The sequence below is a fragment of the Miniopterus natalensis genome, chromosome 3 (assembly GCF_054644295.1).
Source record: "Miniopterus natalensis isolate mMinNat1 chromosome 3, mMinNat1.hap1, whole genome shotgun sequence".
In the NCBI taxonomy this organism is placed as follows: domain Eukaryota; kingdom Metazoa; phylum Chordata; class Mammalia; order Chiroptera; family Miniopteridae; genus Miniopterus; species Miniopterus natalensis.
Genome location: NC_142083.1, coordinates 97,635,758 through 97,649,582, shown reverse-complemented (window position 1 = coordinate 97,649,582; position 13,825 = coordinate 97,635,758). Strand labels below are relative to the sequence as shown.

Genomic DNA, 13,825 nt, shown 5'->3' with positions numbered 1-13,825 from the left:
AACGAGGCCGCTGGCCTCCCTCCCATTAGAAACTCTGGAGAGGCAAAGGGGCACGCTTTGCAATTTATTACGCATGCGCATTCTCTCCTCACTGATTGGGGAGCACATTACACTTCCCTCCCCCCCCAGTCGCCCTAACAACGGTCCGGGTTGAGACCAGATGAGCCGCCCCCCGCGGATTGGCTGCAGCTGACCTCTAGGCAGCGTAGATTGACTGAAGCTTGGATAGAGGGTCCGACCTTGGAAGTGGCTGCGGAGAACCGGCTGTCCCAGAACAGTGGCAGGATTGAACTTGCGGCGACCCAGACCCCGAGGAGCAACGAGATAACCCGTCAGAAGTCCAGCCAATTCCGGGGGCCGAGAATGCAGTCGGAGCCTGAGCAATCCTCCGAACTGCGGCCGGAACCCAAGAAGGGCCACAGCTCAGTGAATGAACCAGCCACGCGTGTGGGAACAGGTGTGCGGACCGAGTTCGGCCCCGCGGCCTCGGTGAAAAAGGATGAAGATCCTGCAGCCAGATTGTTCCCGGTGAGGGCGACAAGGAGTGGTCCAATCATGAATGTTCATAAAAGGGCACCACTCGTCATTATGTTTACTAAATGCTCAAGACGTTCCCTGGGCTGCCTTGGTGAAGGGGCGAGTGTATAACCCCGATTGTTAATATGTTCATTACTAGTATTACTTAGGGCCTGCTGAAGCCCAGCCCTCCCGCGTTGTTCGTTTATAGTCCTTAAGACGAGAAAGCAAGTGAGTTCTCAGGTCCGCTGGAGGGTCGCCAGGGACCAGGGACTAGGGCCTTGGTCCAATCTGCTTTCTCTCCCGCAGTCTCCGCTGCCCCAGCCCCGGATCTGCATGTGGTGAGTATACAGAGCCTGGGGAAAAGTTACATTTCACTCTTGAGTGATTTCCTTAGTGCCTCCCCAACAGTCCTGTCAAACAGCCAGGGCAGGGGGAAAAAAATAAAAATAAAAAGGTCAGGGCATCCCCATTTTACAGAGGAGACTGAAGCCCAGAAATGCGATTACCCAAGGTGACTAGAAGAGGGCCCTCGTGCCTCAGCAGTCCAAAGAGGTGTGGGAAGACGGGAGCCAAAGATTGAGGATGTAAATGGAGTATCACAGCTGCCATGGAGCATTGTGCAAATGGGGACACTGAGGCCCATGGGAGTACTTGCCCAAGGTCATACAGTAAGGGAATGACAGAGCAAAGACAAGAACTCATTTCCTAACCATAGACTTTATTATTTTTTATTTAAATATGTTTTTATTGATTTCAGAGAGGGAGGGAGAGGGAGAGGAAGAGAGAGATAGAAACATCAATGATGAGAGAGAATCATTGATCAGCTGCCTCCTGCATGCCCCCTACTGGGGATCAAGCCCACAACCATGTGCCCTGACCCAGAATCGAACCTTGGTCTCCTGTATGGTAGGTCCCTTGCTTAACCACTGAGCCACACCAGCCAGGCATCTAACCATTGGCTTTATAATGAAAAGAATCATTAAGAGTTCACTTAGGCCCTGGCTGGTGTCACTCTGTGGTTAGAGCACCACTTTGCACAGAAGGGTCGTGCAAGGGTCTTTGCTCTGTCATTCCCTTACTGTATGACCTTGGGCAAGTACTGGATGGTCAGTTCGTGGTCAGGGGCACATACCTGGGTTGCAGGTTTGATCCTCTGATCCTCCAGCCCAGTCAGGGCATATGCAGGAGGCAACCAATCAATGTGCATCTCTCTCTCTTTCTCCCTTTCCCCTTCCCTCCATCCCTCCTTTCCACTCTCTCTAAAAATCAATGAAAAAAATATCCTCAGGTGAGGATTAACAAAAAAGAGAGTTCATGAGACCATACTGGTATTTACAGATGGAAAATGTGAGGCCCAGAGAGGGAAGTGGCTTGCTTAAGGTCACACAGCAAGTTAGTGTAAGGGCTGAACTTCAAACTCAGGTCTCCTGGTTCCCAGTCCAGTGCTCTAGCCCTGCCATGAGACTAATGTATAATGGCCACCAACACTTTTTCTCCTCTTTTCTTATGACAGGAAGTACCTTGACATCCATTCTATGCACAGCCTGGAGAAGACGGCCAACGTTGAGGAGATGAGGGAGTATGGGGGGGAGAAGCAGGGAAGGGAAGAAGCATGTGAAAGGCTGAGGGTGTACTGGGAAGGCATGAGGAATGCCTGGCTCCAAAGCATGTTGTACACTAGTGTGGGGTAGTGAAGGGAGGCTTCCATTGTCACTCACTCCTTCCCTCTCTCCCTCTTAAGGGTGCTGGCCAAGATTTTGGGGCTAAGCTTTCCTGAGCAGAGCCTGCAGGATGCCATCACCCTGGATCTCTTCTCCCATGCACTCATCTTCTGCCGCCAGCAGGGCTTCTCACTGGAGCAGACATCAACAGCTTGTGCCCTGCTCCAAGATCTTCACAAGGCCTGTATTGGTAAGAGGAGGGGGCTACCGGAAGGTTTGAGCCCAGGAAAGAGGAGGCGGCTGGATGGTATAAGTAACCATGGGAAGTAGAAATAGGGAGATTATCACCTGGAGCCTGTTCATTACTAGCAGTGTTATCACACACACGTTATTTCACCTATGAAACCCTTCCTTTCCTTATTTAGAAAGACACTATTCTGTCCTAGCTGGCTTGGCTCAGTGGTTAGAGTGTTGGCCTCCGGACCGAAAAGCACTACCTTGTTGCAGGCTCCATCCCTGGTCCTGGTCAGGGCATGTGTGGGAGGCAACCAGTCAATGTGTCTCTCTCACATCAATGTTTCTCTCTCCCCCTCTCCCTTCCACTCTCTCTGAAAAGCAATGGAAAAAATATCCTCAGGTGAGGATTAAAAAAACACACCAAACTGATCATTCTAATATACAGTATGTCCCCAAAAATGTATACACACTGAGTAGTTATTAATTCCAATGTTTCTTTTTAGATTTAACCCATTGGAATTAATTATTCAGAATGTATACACTTTCTGGGAGGATACCCTATATAGGTAAATATATGCACAATGTTCAGTAAAATAGCTCTTGCTTTCCTCCCTTTATTCCCAGAACTGGTTTTCTTCAGAATGTTTAGCAAGAACTAAAATGATGTATTTCTTGGTTTATTGTATGTCACTTCCACTATCACGTAAGTCTCTTAAGGGCAGGGCCTTGTCTGTCTTAGTGCCCAGAACAGTCACAGCAGGTACTCAGTATTTGAGTTAATGAAACAAACCACTACTTAAACCTAGATCTGTCCACTTCTAAAGCTCATGCTCAATAAGTAGCTGCTGAGTGAGTGAAATGAATGATTATCAGAGAGGTGACTCACTGGACTATCTTGTTTTCCCTCAGCAACCCCCTTGGGCAATGTGGAGGAATGTTACCGCTACTTCACCAGTGCTCTTTTTTGCCATGGAGTCAGGGTCAGTTCCTCTGAGTGGGATCTTCACTCTTCCCCAGACGAGGTCTAGCCCAGTGTCCTGTTCTCTCACACTCACCACCCTCATCTTCCTCTGAAGGCCACAGTGGGCTCTCCCTACTCCTGGACCTCTGGGCACTAGGAGAAAAGGCCAGAGCTTCAGGAGGTGGTCAGTCCTCTAACACCCAATCACCTCCACAGCGGCCCCCTTTCAGTATCAATCTTTTTGAGGAGGAACAGCTGCTGGCCCTGGCTGATTATGTGGTCAACACCTATTTCCGCCACTTCAAGCTCTACAAATACGTCTTTACACCCCAGGTACTGGGCCATGGGCTACAATAGACCACTCATCTCCCCCTTTCCCTCAGCGCAGGGGCCCTCCTCTCAGCTGTCCTCCTCTTCCCAGGTGCGGCTGGATCTCTCTTTGACTTATGTGGGGCTGCAGCCACCCAAGCCCTGGCCAGAGGATGAGACAGGTAAGGGGGAATGCCAGGGCCAGGGCTCGGCTGCGGCTGGAGCTAAAGCCTCCTCCTGCGTCTGGCTTGCAGAGAAAGAAGGCGGCAAGGAGGTGGAGGAGCAGTCAGTCACCCTACAGGAGGAGGAACCAGAAAAGGTGGTCGAGCCACAGCGAGAGCCAAGTGAGGACCTGGAGGGGTTAAGGTCCCCTGTGATTTTGGGCAGGTGTAAAATGAAGGGTTTAGACCACATCAGGACTTCAGACTTTTTGTTTTAGTCATGGTGTCCTTCCTGCAAATGATTCCGTATGCAGAAGTCCAAGATGACAAACAGATAAAAGCACAGCTGGTGTGAGGCAGGAGCTCCAGAAAAGCATGATTATAAAACTATTGGCAGTAATAGCCAGCACACATTTGGTAATGCTGTGTGCCAAGCAGGCCCTATTTGAAACATTTATGTATATTACCCCATTTTATCTCCCCTCAACCCTAGATGCTAGGTGCTGTCACTGTCCACATCACACAGGACGAAACCTAAGGCATGGGAAGGTTAAATCACCTGCCTAAATTCACAAAGCTACTAAGTAGCAACCCAGAAAGTCTGGCATAGCCATTCTGCTCACCTATCTCACAGAAGGGCTGGCTGACATTTCCTGAATTGAAGCAGCATTGTCACCTGTGTAGCCCCTAGGAACACCTTGGATACTGTGTTTGTCCAGCTAGGGGCAATCTTTCAGCCTCAAGCAGCATCTCCTGACCTGCCCCTCTTCTCTGCCCCTGCAGGCCATGTCTCCATCCTTCAAGCCTACATCAAGACCCAGCTGAACAGGGAGCTGGAGCAGCTCCAACAGCTGGTGGAGGAGCGCCTCAAGGCCAGTGAGGAAAGGCTCAACATCAGGTTGACTGCATTAGAGCGGCCCTTCCAACTAACTCCAGGCAAAAACAAGAATAAGACCAAGTGACCCCCTGTGTTTTCCCCAATAAAGGCCTGGGCCACAGTGCCCCCATCTGTGCCCCCTCCCCCCATCCTGAGCAGCTTCTGGGCTTCCCTGCCAAAGCTTAACACCAGACATAGGGCACTGGCTCTCCCTGGTGTGCAGGTTTTATTGCATACACAGAACAGGCAGCGCTGACAGAGCCAGGCATGGCATTCTGAGTGGCTCCCTTCCACCTCAGCTCTGATCTCAAAGCCCTGGCCAGCGGGGGAGGTATTCAGGGATGGTCCTTATGATAGTATATTGAGTGGTGGACCTGGCCAGGCAGTGGGGCCTGAGGCCAGAGCCCAGAGCCCAGAGCCCAGAGGGGCTGGAATGATTAAAATCCTCCTTATGGAGAGTCCTGCATTCTGGGATTCCCCAGGGCTGAGGTGCTAGCCCAGCGCCATCATGGCCTCATCCTCAGTGACAGCAGCAGAGTCCCCCTCCTCTTCAGGGCCCACGATGGGAAAAGGCCCAGGGGGCCGGTGTTGGAAGAGGGCAGCCCGGTTCTGCTGCTCGCCCTTCTTCACCCAGTGCCCATAGAGCCGGAAGGCACAGCTGTCGATGAGACGCCGCACTGGCCGCAGTGCGTAGGGGTCCCTTAATAGTGCACTCTTGGTCAGTGGCCGTGCATGGTGGATGCTTAAGGCCACTCGTCCGGCAGCCAACACTGTCCACACTGCCACCTGGGAAGGGGGAGGGGAGTGAGTTCCAGTGTAGCATCACCACATGGGACAGAGGAACAGGCCCAGACCTGACACTCTCAGGCTTACCCGGAACCGCTGTCGGGGGGTGAGGTTCCAGGGTTTGCTGCCTTCACAGCGCTCAAAGAAGGGGTGCTGTAGGGCTTGCTCAGCTGTCAAGCGCTCCTCAGGATCCACCTGCAGCAGCCTTGAAATCTAGGGGAACTCCAGAGTATGAGGGGCAGCTCCTCGGCCTCCCACCTTGCACCCTCATTGCCCCAGCTCACCAGGTCTTTAACGGTGTTTGAACGGTCATCCCACTCGGGTGAATTAAACTGGTACTGGCCTTCCATGATCATGCGCAACATCAGGATCTGACGCCGGTGCCAAAATGGTGGTGAGCCAGCCAGGAGTGTGAACAAGATCACCCCACAGGCCCAGCTGGGAAAGAGACCAAAGTCAGGCAGGACTAGGTGCTGGGCAAATGTATTGAAGGACAGTACACAGGAAGAAGACGGGGGATACCGGAAACTCACAGGTCGACCTCCTTGCCATAGCCTGGGTGGGTTTCATCCATGGAGCATTTAAGGATCTCTGGTGCTAGATATCCTGGGGTCCCACACAACTCTGGGAAGAGAGGGCTGAGATTGATGGGATGCCACCAGCCCCCCCATGGGCCCTTAACACCAGCCCTCTGCTGGAGCCTCAACACTGCCAGGGCCACAAGTGTTCCCGTTCTGCTCCTGCCTGCCTCTGCTGAGTCTTAGTACTAGATCCTGACCCTGCTGAAAAACTCAGATACCCACCAAGGCTCTTGGTGGCCTTGGGCAAAATCAGAAAAAACCTGATTTTTGGATTGACTTCAAGGTCCTACCCAACTATCACCTGCCTCCAACACTCTGGCAAACCAACCTACCCACTCACACAACATGTTATCACATTTTTACATACATAACACAAGAAAAACAAAACTTTTCTGCATTCCTTTCTGCCCAAATCTCTTCCTATAATCCCTACTCTGGTTAGAACTACTACGCAAACCAAGGGGAATGAGCGCAAGTATGGGATTTCTTGGGTAGGTCCCTTGTTTTAACTCTTCCCTAGCTCCCCATTATGGCCTCAGGATCAAGTGTACTCTTATAGCACAGAGCCCTCCATGACTTGATCCAAACCTATATTTTTAGTTCCTACCACTTCAGGCACCAATTCTAACATCCCAGAAATTTCCAAACTGTATTCCATAGCGCACTTCCAGGAGACCTTAACAGGCATAAAATGAAAATGACTCTCGGGAAATTCATTCCTAAACCAAGTAAATTGCCAACCATGTCCCAAGCACCACACTGGACACACTGGTGAATTAGATGTACTCTTACCAAACTCGATGTCTACCAGAAAGCAAATGAGAAATACTGGAGTAAGAAGGATGCCACGAAGGGGGTGAAGAACAAAAAGCAAGGGTTCTCACCTGACCAAGAACCTGCAAGTGAAACCTGAATTGCCCAAGCCAGGGGACAGGATGAAGTGGGTGAGGGCGAAGGTGATTCCAGAATGGGGAAAAGTATATGTGGAAGCCCAAAGGGAAACAAAGCACAACATGGAAGACATGGAAGTCCACAGATCAAGAAGAGTTTGAGTCAGACCGCCCCAGTTCAAATCCCAGCTACAGGACCTCAGGCAAGTCACAACACATCTATAAAATGGAGACACAAATGCTATCTAAAAGAGTTGTTGAGGGGGGAAAAAGGGGACACCTGCAATAATGTCTACATTAAACATTTTTAATAAAAGTTGAGAGAATTTAGAGAAATAAGCCATGTGAAGACTCAGCATGGAGCCTAGCTCACAGTAAGTGCCCAGTAAATGTTAGCTATTAAATTCAGTGCAAAACCATTGAGGGAAAGTAGCATATTAAAAGCTCTGAGGAATCTTGCAGTTGAGCTTTATTCAGTTTTCCATTTGCACCAGGATTATTTCTGTCACAGCAAATGTATTGACACTGGGTGAGCCTGAGTCCCAGAGTACCAGGTTTCTCATAGCACCCAAGCTGCACACTGCCAGACCTCAAATGTGCAGCTGAGTCCTGCTATATCCCCCTCTCCTTTTTCCCCTCCTGGGACAAGCCCAGCCTCCCAAGGCCCAGCTCCAAGCGCCTGCTCTGCAGGCCCCACCAGCTAAATCAGGTGCTCCTGTGCCCTTGCTCTGCCCCCTTAAGGCCTCCAGCCCCTGCTGTGTGCTACTTACCTGCTCACTTGCCTGTCTCCACCCTCCCCAGGCCAGGAAACTCATTCTGAGCTGCACACAAGGCTTTGCACCCAGAGGGTACTTGGCAAGTGTTTACTGACTTCCGTTTGCTTGGTACCTGGGACTCGGTTCTCAGACCCAGCCAACAAGCCTCAGGTCTGGGTGTCCTTCCCTCTCAAGCCTCTTAGGGCACCAGGCCCCCTCACCTCGAAGCTTCTCGCCAGGTTCCAAGTGGCAGGAGAATCCAAAATCTGAAAGTCGGATCTGCATATTGTCATCTAGGAGAATATTCTCGGGCTTCAGATCTCGGTGCACAATGTTGTTGGCATGGAGAAATCTCACTGCTTCCAGCAGAGACCTCATGATGGACCTGGGGGAGGGGCAGTCTCCTCTGTTTCTCCTTGCCCCACCCCACTCCCTGCTCACCCCAGGGGCTGCAGGCTCGGCCATTACCTGGTTTCCTTTTCAGAGAGGGCCACCTTCTCTGTGAGATAGTCAAACAGCTCTCCCTTCCGCATCCTAAGGGATAGGAGTGGAAGGGAGGTAGGTGCACCTCACAATGAGGGCTGGGAAAATAAGCCAGGGCTCACAGAACAGGCCAGTAAAGAGAGATCCCTTTGTAAACAAACTAAAGGGTCTCAAGACAGAGCACTCCCAAGAGTGAGAGGAATGCCAGGGGCAGTTTGGCCCAGTGGATTGGCAGTTAAAATATCTGCATTGTGCCTGAGGAGGCTATTTTAGCAAGAATGAGTGCCTTCTTGTGCCAATAATTTGCAGGACCTTGTTATCTGATACTCAAAAAGGCCTTTTAAAGTGAATCTATTTAGCACTGGCCGGTATTGCTTAGTGGTTAGAGCGTAGGCCCATGCACCAAAGGTTGCGGTTTCAATTCCTGGTCAAGGACATGTACCTGGATTGCAGGTTCGCTCCCCACCCCAGGTCAGGGCACGTGCAAGAGGCAACCAGTCAATGTGTCTGTCTCTCTCACATCAATGTTTCTCCCCCTTCCACTCTCTCTGAAAAGCAATGGAAAAAATATCCTCAGGTGAGGATAACAAAAAATAAAAAAATAGAGTGAATCTATTTATACCACTGACCAAAATCTCAATAGTGGCAAAAAAGTTGTATAGGACTTTATTTTTGCTTATTTTGTCTTCTCTTTAAAGAGTGAGGTTATAATTGCAATTCTGTCAATCATTAAAATATAAAAAACACATTAGGTATCGTTTTAGGAAGTATCATTGTTGGGCAAAGTTGCATGATGGGTAAATAAAATGGACACTTCCTGCCTCCCCTCGGACTTTTGCAGAGGGTCATTTCTGTATGAAAACAATTTTTTCCAAGGGTCTCTCTTAAATATTTGGTGTTCAAACCATTCTCTTTTGAAGTACCTCTACAACTGGTTTGCATTATATTGTATAGTATGTGACATTCAGATTCACATTGACAAGAAAAAGAATTGATGAGCAGAGACAGACACCAGCATAGGGTATTAAACAGTGAGAGACTGGTGAGCAAAAATCTGTTTTCTAAGTGGTCAGCTCCTAGACAGACACTCAAATCAGCCCTTTCTTCCCTGCTAACCTTATAACCACGGGGGACTAAGATAGCTGGGGACTTGGGTCTTGAAGACCCTCTGTCTCTGGTCACTATTACTCTTTGAAGAGCTTGCCTCAATCAGGGCACCCAGGAAAGGGGCCAGGGCCATGGACTGCTAGGCAGGCCCTAGCGGGAACAGAGGGAGGTGTGAGCAGAGTGGTCTTCAGCCTACGGTGCTGTAAGGCTGGGGCTATGCATGGAGGTGAGGAGGCTTCTCAGATGGGGGTAGGGAGATACTCACAGGTCAAACACCAGGAACATGAAGCTAGAAGACTCGTAGGAATCGATGAGAGTGACTGGGGAAAGAGGCAGAAAGGCAGAGAGACAGAGATGGAAAGGAGTGGATGCATATTAAAGGGACTTTCCACCCTGAGGCAACAGTACACTGTTACTGGGAAGGAAGGAGAACCAAAGGAGGCAGCAGGGAGGACCCAAAGGCTGGCCACACTTTGAGGTGGAGCAGAGCCAAGAGGAAGGGAGTAGAGGGGTAGAGGCAGTGTTGGGGGAGTGGGCTATGGGCAGGGCCAGCAGGAGGTGGTTGTCCTCTAACAGGAGCTGGGAATGCAGCCTCACTGATGTGGGGGTGGCCAGCGACCTGGCGAAGGATGTGTGTCTCTCGCCGCGTGGCTTCTCGCACCTCCTCCAACTGCTCAGGACTCAGTCGCTCAGCTGTCACCTCCATGATTTTCACTGCAAACTCATGGCCAGTAGCTCGATGAACACAACGGCGGACCACAGAGCTCACTCCTCTGCCAGAGTCAGACAACACAGGAGTCAGGGCCTCCTGTTCTCTCGATTCCATATACAATGCATCAGACTCTGAAGACCCATCTGGACAAGGCAACCTCCCAAGGAGTTCGTCCTGGCCTACAATAGCTTCACGGTAACCTCAGCAAGCAACCTGGGTACCCACCAAAGTGCAACACAAAGCTCACAGGGAAGGCAGGCACGGCTACGTGGTTTCCAATCCATGCCCTCCATGGGTGAGCCCAGGCAAGTCCTTTCTACAGTGAGTCCCAGAACCTGCACCCTTGCCCTGAAACCCCATGAGGAAAAGTGAGAAGAAATGTTCTAAGGCTCCCTCCAAATTTTACTCATACTTCCTGATTACCCCATCCAAATCTCAAAGTTCCCCTACATTAGCTCAAGTACAGGAGGTTCCAAATAAATATTGGGCAACTGACTAGAAGAACAAGTTGAGAATTAGGAGATCGTGGTTTGGGCCCCAAATTTGCCACTAATTAATCTCCAAGGGACCCACTGACATAAGGTCTCTGAACTTCTGCCTCTCAGCTCTGAAATGTAGCCAAAAATATCTTGAAGGGATGTTGAAAGACATTAATGAGGTAGAGACAGGAAAGCCCATTTGGCATTGTAAAGAGAAAGTCCTAGATAGAGATGTCCTTGCTTGGGCTCTGTTACCAACTCCATATGACCCTACAATACTTCAGGCTAAAGTGCAAATCTTTCCAGGATCACACTACATTTCCTATGCTGGTTCCCAGGCTGCCCTTCATGTAACCTTCCTGCTGTGTTTTCATGGCCTCCTTGACCTTATGTAACTCCCTTTGCTTGGAATGCCTGTCACCCACATCTCTAGTTCAATCAAAGGGTGCAAACTATTGAACCTCTGGCTAAACACAGCCCACAGCTGAATTATGCTTTGGTCAGTGCAATGTTCTTTACAAATCTGAATTCACATATCTTAGATTGGAAAAGAACCCTCCAGCTGCCACAATGCTCATCATTTCCCACTGTCTTACTCTCAGCCACCTCACAGTTTTATTTTGTATTCAACCACTAAATGCATCTGAGTTTGAGGCCTATTGTAATTATTTTAAAACTTCACACCTTTATACATGAAGAAACTGGTACTCTGGGAAAAATAATTCAGTGTAAGTGTACAGGTAATTTACTGTGCAGGAAAAACAAGGGAAAATAGAGGAGGCAAGGGATGATGCCACACAGTAATCTCGGAATGAGATGATAAGGCCACTACCTTCTGATCTGCCTTTTCCCAAACTGCCTTTCTGTCCCCCTTTGCAGTAGAACCACCGTTCTTCCCTGAGGGTTCTTCCTAGCCTCTGTGACTCCTCCCTCATCTGATCCTAAAATCCTGCTCCTCTGGACTTGGATCTCAGCTCTCTTCTTTTCCCAATATTCTCCCCTGGAGACCTACATTCATAGTCCCAGGGGCTTTTAATACCAACCATGTGTAAATGATTCCTGTTATATGCCTTCATTATTTCTCTCCAGAATTCCTGCTTCCAATGGTCTGTTGACATCTCCATGCGATAGCTAAAAAGTCTGAACAAATCTAATGGACACACACCCATACACTTTCCTGGCCTCAGCAGCATTTGTCACAGACCACGCCAACCTTGCAGAAGCACATTCTTCCTGTTTTTCTTTGTAACTCACAGATGGCATCTCCTTGGTCTCCCTTGCTGGTTCCTCCTCTAACCCTTCATACTACGCCCCAGGGCCAGAGCCCAGGCCCCTTTCATTTCTCTGTCTATATTCTCTCACCAACTACTATCTATACACTGTTGCTTCCCAAATTTATAGCTTTAGATCTCTCCCTTGAATTCGAGACTCACAGACACACTTGACAGCTCCAGTTGCATATCTCAAATTCAACATTTTCAAAATGGAACTCTTAACTTGCTCACCCATCCCCACAGCCTGATCCTCCCATCTTCTCTGTTTCAATAAATGGTACTCAAGCGCTCAAATCCAAACCTTAGAGGTTACTCTTATTTTCTTCTCTTTTTCCTTCATGGTCATATGCAATCCTTCAGGAAACTGTATCAGGTCATCTCCTAAATCTATCCACTTCTCTCCACCTCTGCCACCCACTACTCTAGTCTTAACCCATCACCATCGCTAGCCTGAATGAAGCAATAGTTTCATAACTGGTCTCTATGCTTCCATTCCTGCCCCCTCCTCCACTCTCTACAGAAGAGACAGAATGATATAAGCTGCAATTAACACACCTGTACTGAGCACTTACCAAGTGCCTGGAAGTGTTCTCAGAGTATCGTATTAACTCTTTTCATCTCACATCAACCTACAAGGTAGGATACTTTTATTCCCAATTCACAATGGAGAAACTGAGGCATAGAAAGCCCTGTTCATTCTCATCTTAAGTCTCAGCTCCATTCATTTCTCTCGTTCCATCACCCTAGTTATTTTCTCCATAGCACGGCTGATCTTTATCTTGTTTTTGTTTATGTGGTCTGTCTCTACAACTGGAATATAATCTCCAGAATAGAAACCTTGTGGGTCTTGTATCCCCAGCGCCTGCCACAGTGCACCCTGCACACTGTACATGCTTAGGGAGCCTTTGATGAATATCTATCTGCCACTGCCTCTACATAGAGGCCTTCCTTCTGTTCTCTGCATGCTGAACTACTCATCCTCCAAAACCTAAATATCACCTCTTCTGGGAAGCTGTGGTTTTCTGAGACCCCACAGCACTTTTTGCACAGCCTGACACTTTTTGAATGTTCAAGTGTCTCTTTCAGTTACTTCACTTGGAGTACCTTGGGGGCATAAGCAGCTCTCCTTCCCTCCCCGTTTAGCTTTGTGCCTGGCACACAGTAGGTAATTCAACTATGTTTGAACACATAAATGAATTTGTGAGAAAATGGGGGTTGACTCAGAATAAGAGCCTAGTCACCAAACTAACCACTGACCTATCCCATTTAGAACTATCCAGCCCTTAGATGGAACTGTGTATCCCAGCTAGGACCCGACCTCTCTGGACCTCCGTTTTCCTGGCCGTGGTCTCACCTGCCAATGACGTCCTTAGGGTCGTACTTCTGGTAAAACTCCTTGGCCGCAGCCCAGTCGGGCAGCTCGTCCTCGGGTCCCACGTCCAGCGTCATTCTGACGGAGGTGGGGGCCTGCGTGGAGGAAACGGAGGGCAGGGAGGCCCACAGGCTCTGAGAGGACGCACATCGCGGCTCGCGGAGGCCCAGTCCTTGCGGCTGGGGCGCCAGGATCTTGGGGAGCGGGGACGGGGCTGGGGAAGGATCGGGACTGGGGAGGCCCAGCAGAAGGGCCTAAAGGGCCGGAGGGTTGGCAGGGCTGGGAGGGGGCGGGGGAGGGGGAGGGAAAGGCTTGGAGAATAAGGGAAGGGTACTAGGGCGGGCGGCTGTTGCTGCGCAGGCGCACTTGGCCCGGCGCTGCGAGGGGGCGCGGGGTCTCGCGCAGGCTCACCCGCGGGGGCGGAGAATGAAGCCGGGGACCACCGGAGGCCGCTCCGTCGCGGGGTTCGCCTCCAGCCCCTACCTTACCCCGGGCGGTGCCGGCAACCACCTCCGGCCCCGCCCCCGTCCTGCCCGCCAATAGCCAGCGCCGCCTGGAGACTGAGGTTCAAAAACCCTGCGGATTGGAAACCGCGTGTCTAATAGGCAGCCGAGAGGCCGCAGGCCGGAGCGGCCGTTGGAGCGTGGAGTCACTTAAGGCT

The 13,825-nt window shown here is 50.2% G+C and overlaps 2 protein-coding genes across 2 annotated transcripts; one reads left to right on the top strand and one right to left on the bottom strand.

The window, feature by feature from the left end:
• Positions 1-141: 141 nt before the first annotated feature.
• CFAP119 (cilia and flagella associated protein 119) lies at positions 142-4,810 on the top strand. The gene is made up of 9 exons (XM_016219180.2): positions 142-528; positions 826-857; positions 2,033-2,098; positions 2,261-2,430; positions 3,327-3,397; positions 3,595-3,711; positions 3,800-3,869; positions 3,942-4,031; positions 4,632-4,810. Exons 1-9 carry the CDS (start codon positions 364-366, stop codon positions 4,808-4,810), a joined length of 960 nt encoding a protein of 319 aa, XP_016074666.2. The 5' UTR covers positions 142-363.
• On the bottom strand, positions 2,921-13,638 carry PHKG2 (phosphorylase kinase catalytic subunit gamma 2). The gene is made up of 10 exons (XM_016219207.2): positions 13,576-13,638; positions 13,147-13,259; positions 9,925-10,100; positions 9,593-9,647; positions 8,206-8,271; positions 7,959-8,122; positions 6,045-6,135; positions 5,796-5,949; positions 5,599-5,724; positions 2,921-5,511 (listed from the first exon to the last, which is right to left on the bottom strand). Exons 2-10 carry the CDS (start codon positions 13,239-13,241, stop codon positions 5,218-5,220), a joined length of 1,221 nt encoding a protein of 406 aa, XP_016074693.2. The 5' UTR covers positions 13,242-13,259; positions 13,576-13,638; the 3' UTR covers positions 2,921-5,217.
• Between the last annotated feature and the right edge of the window lie 187 nt (positions 13,639-13,825).

Bases quoted from the DNA above. Each gene is read 5' to 3' on its own strand.
- CFAP119 (XM_016219180.2), top strand. From the start codon at position 364: ATGCAGTCGGAGCCTGAGCAATCCTCCGAACTGCGGCCGGAACCCAAG. The intron at 529-825 runs GTGAGGGCGACA...TCTCTCCCGCAG, and splicing joins CTGCAGCCAGATTGTTCCCG to TCTCCGCTGCCCCAGCCCCG. The intron at 3,712-3,799 runs GTACTGGGCCAT...TCCTCTTCCCAG, and splicing joins AATACGTCTTTACACCCCAG to GTGCGGCTGGATCTCTCTTT.
- PHKG2 (XM_016219207.2), bottom strand. From the start codon at position 13,241: ATGACGCTGGACGTGGGACCCGAGGACGAGCTGCCCGACTGGGCTGCG. The intron at 10,101-13,146 runs GTGAGACCACGG...TGACTCTGGCAG, and splicing joins CCTAAGGACGTCATTGGCAG to AGGAGTGAGCTCTGTGGTCC. The intron at 6,136-7,958 runs GTGAGGGGGCCT...CTCTCTTCCCAG, and splicing joins ACCTGGCGAGAAGCTTCGAG to AGTTGTGTGGGACCCCAGGA.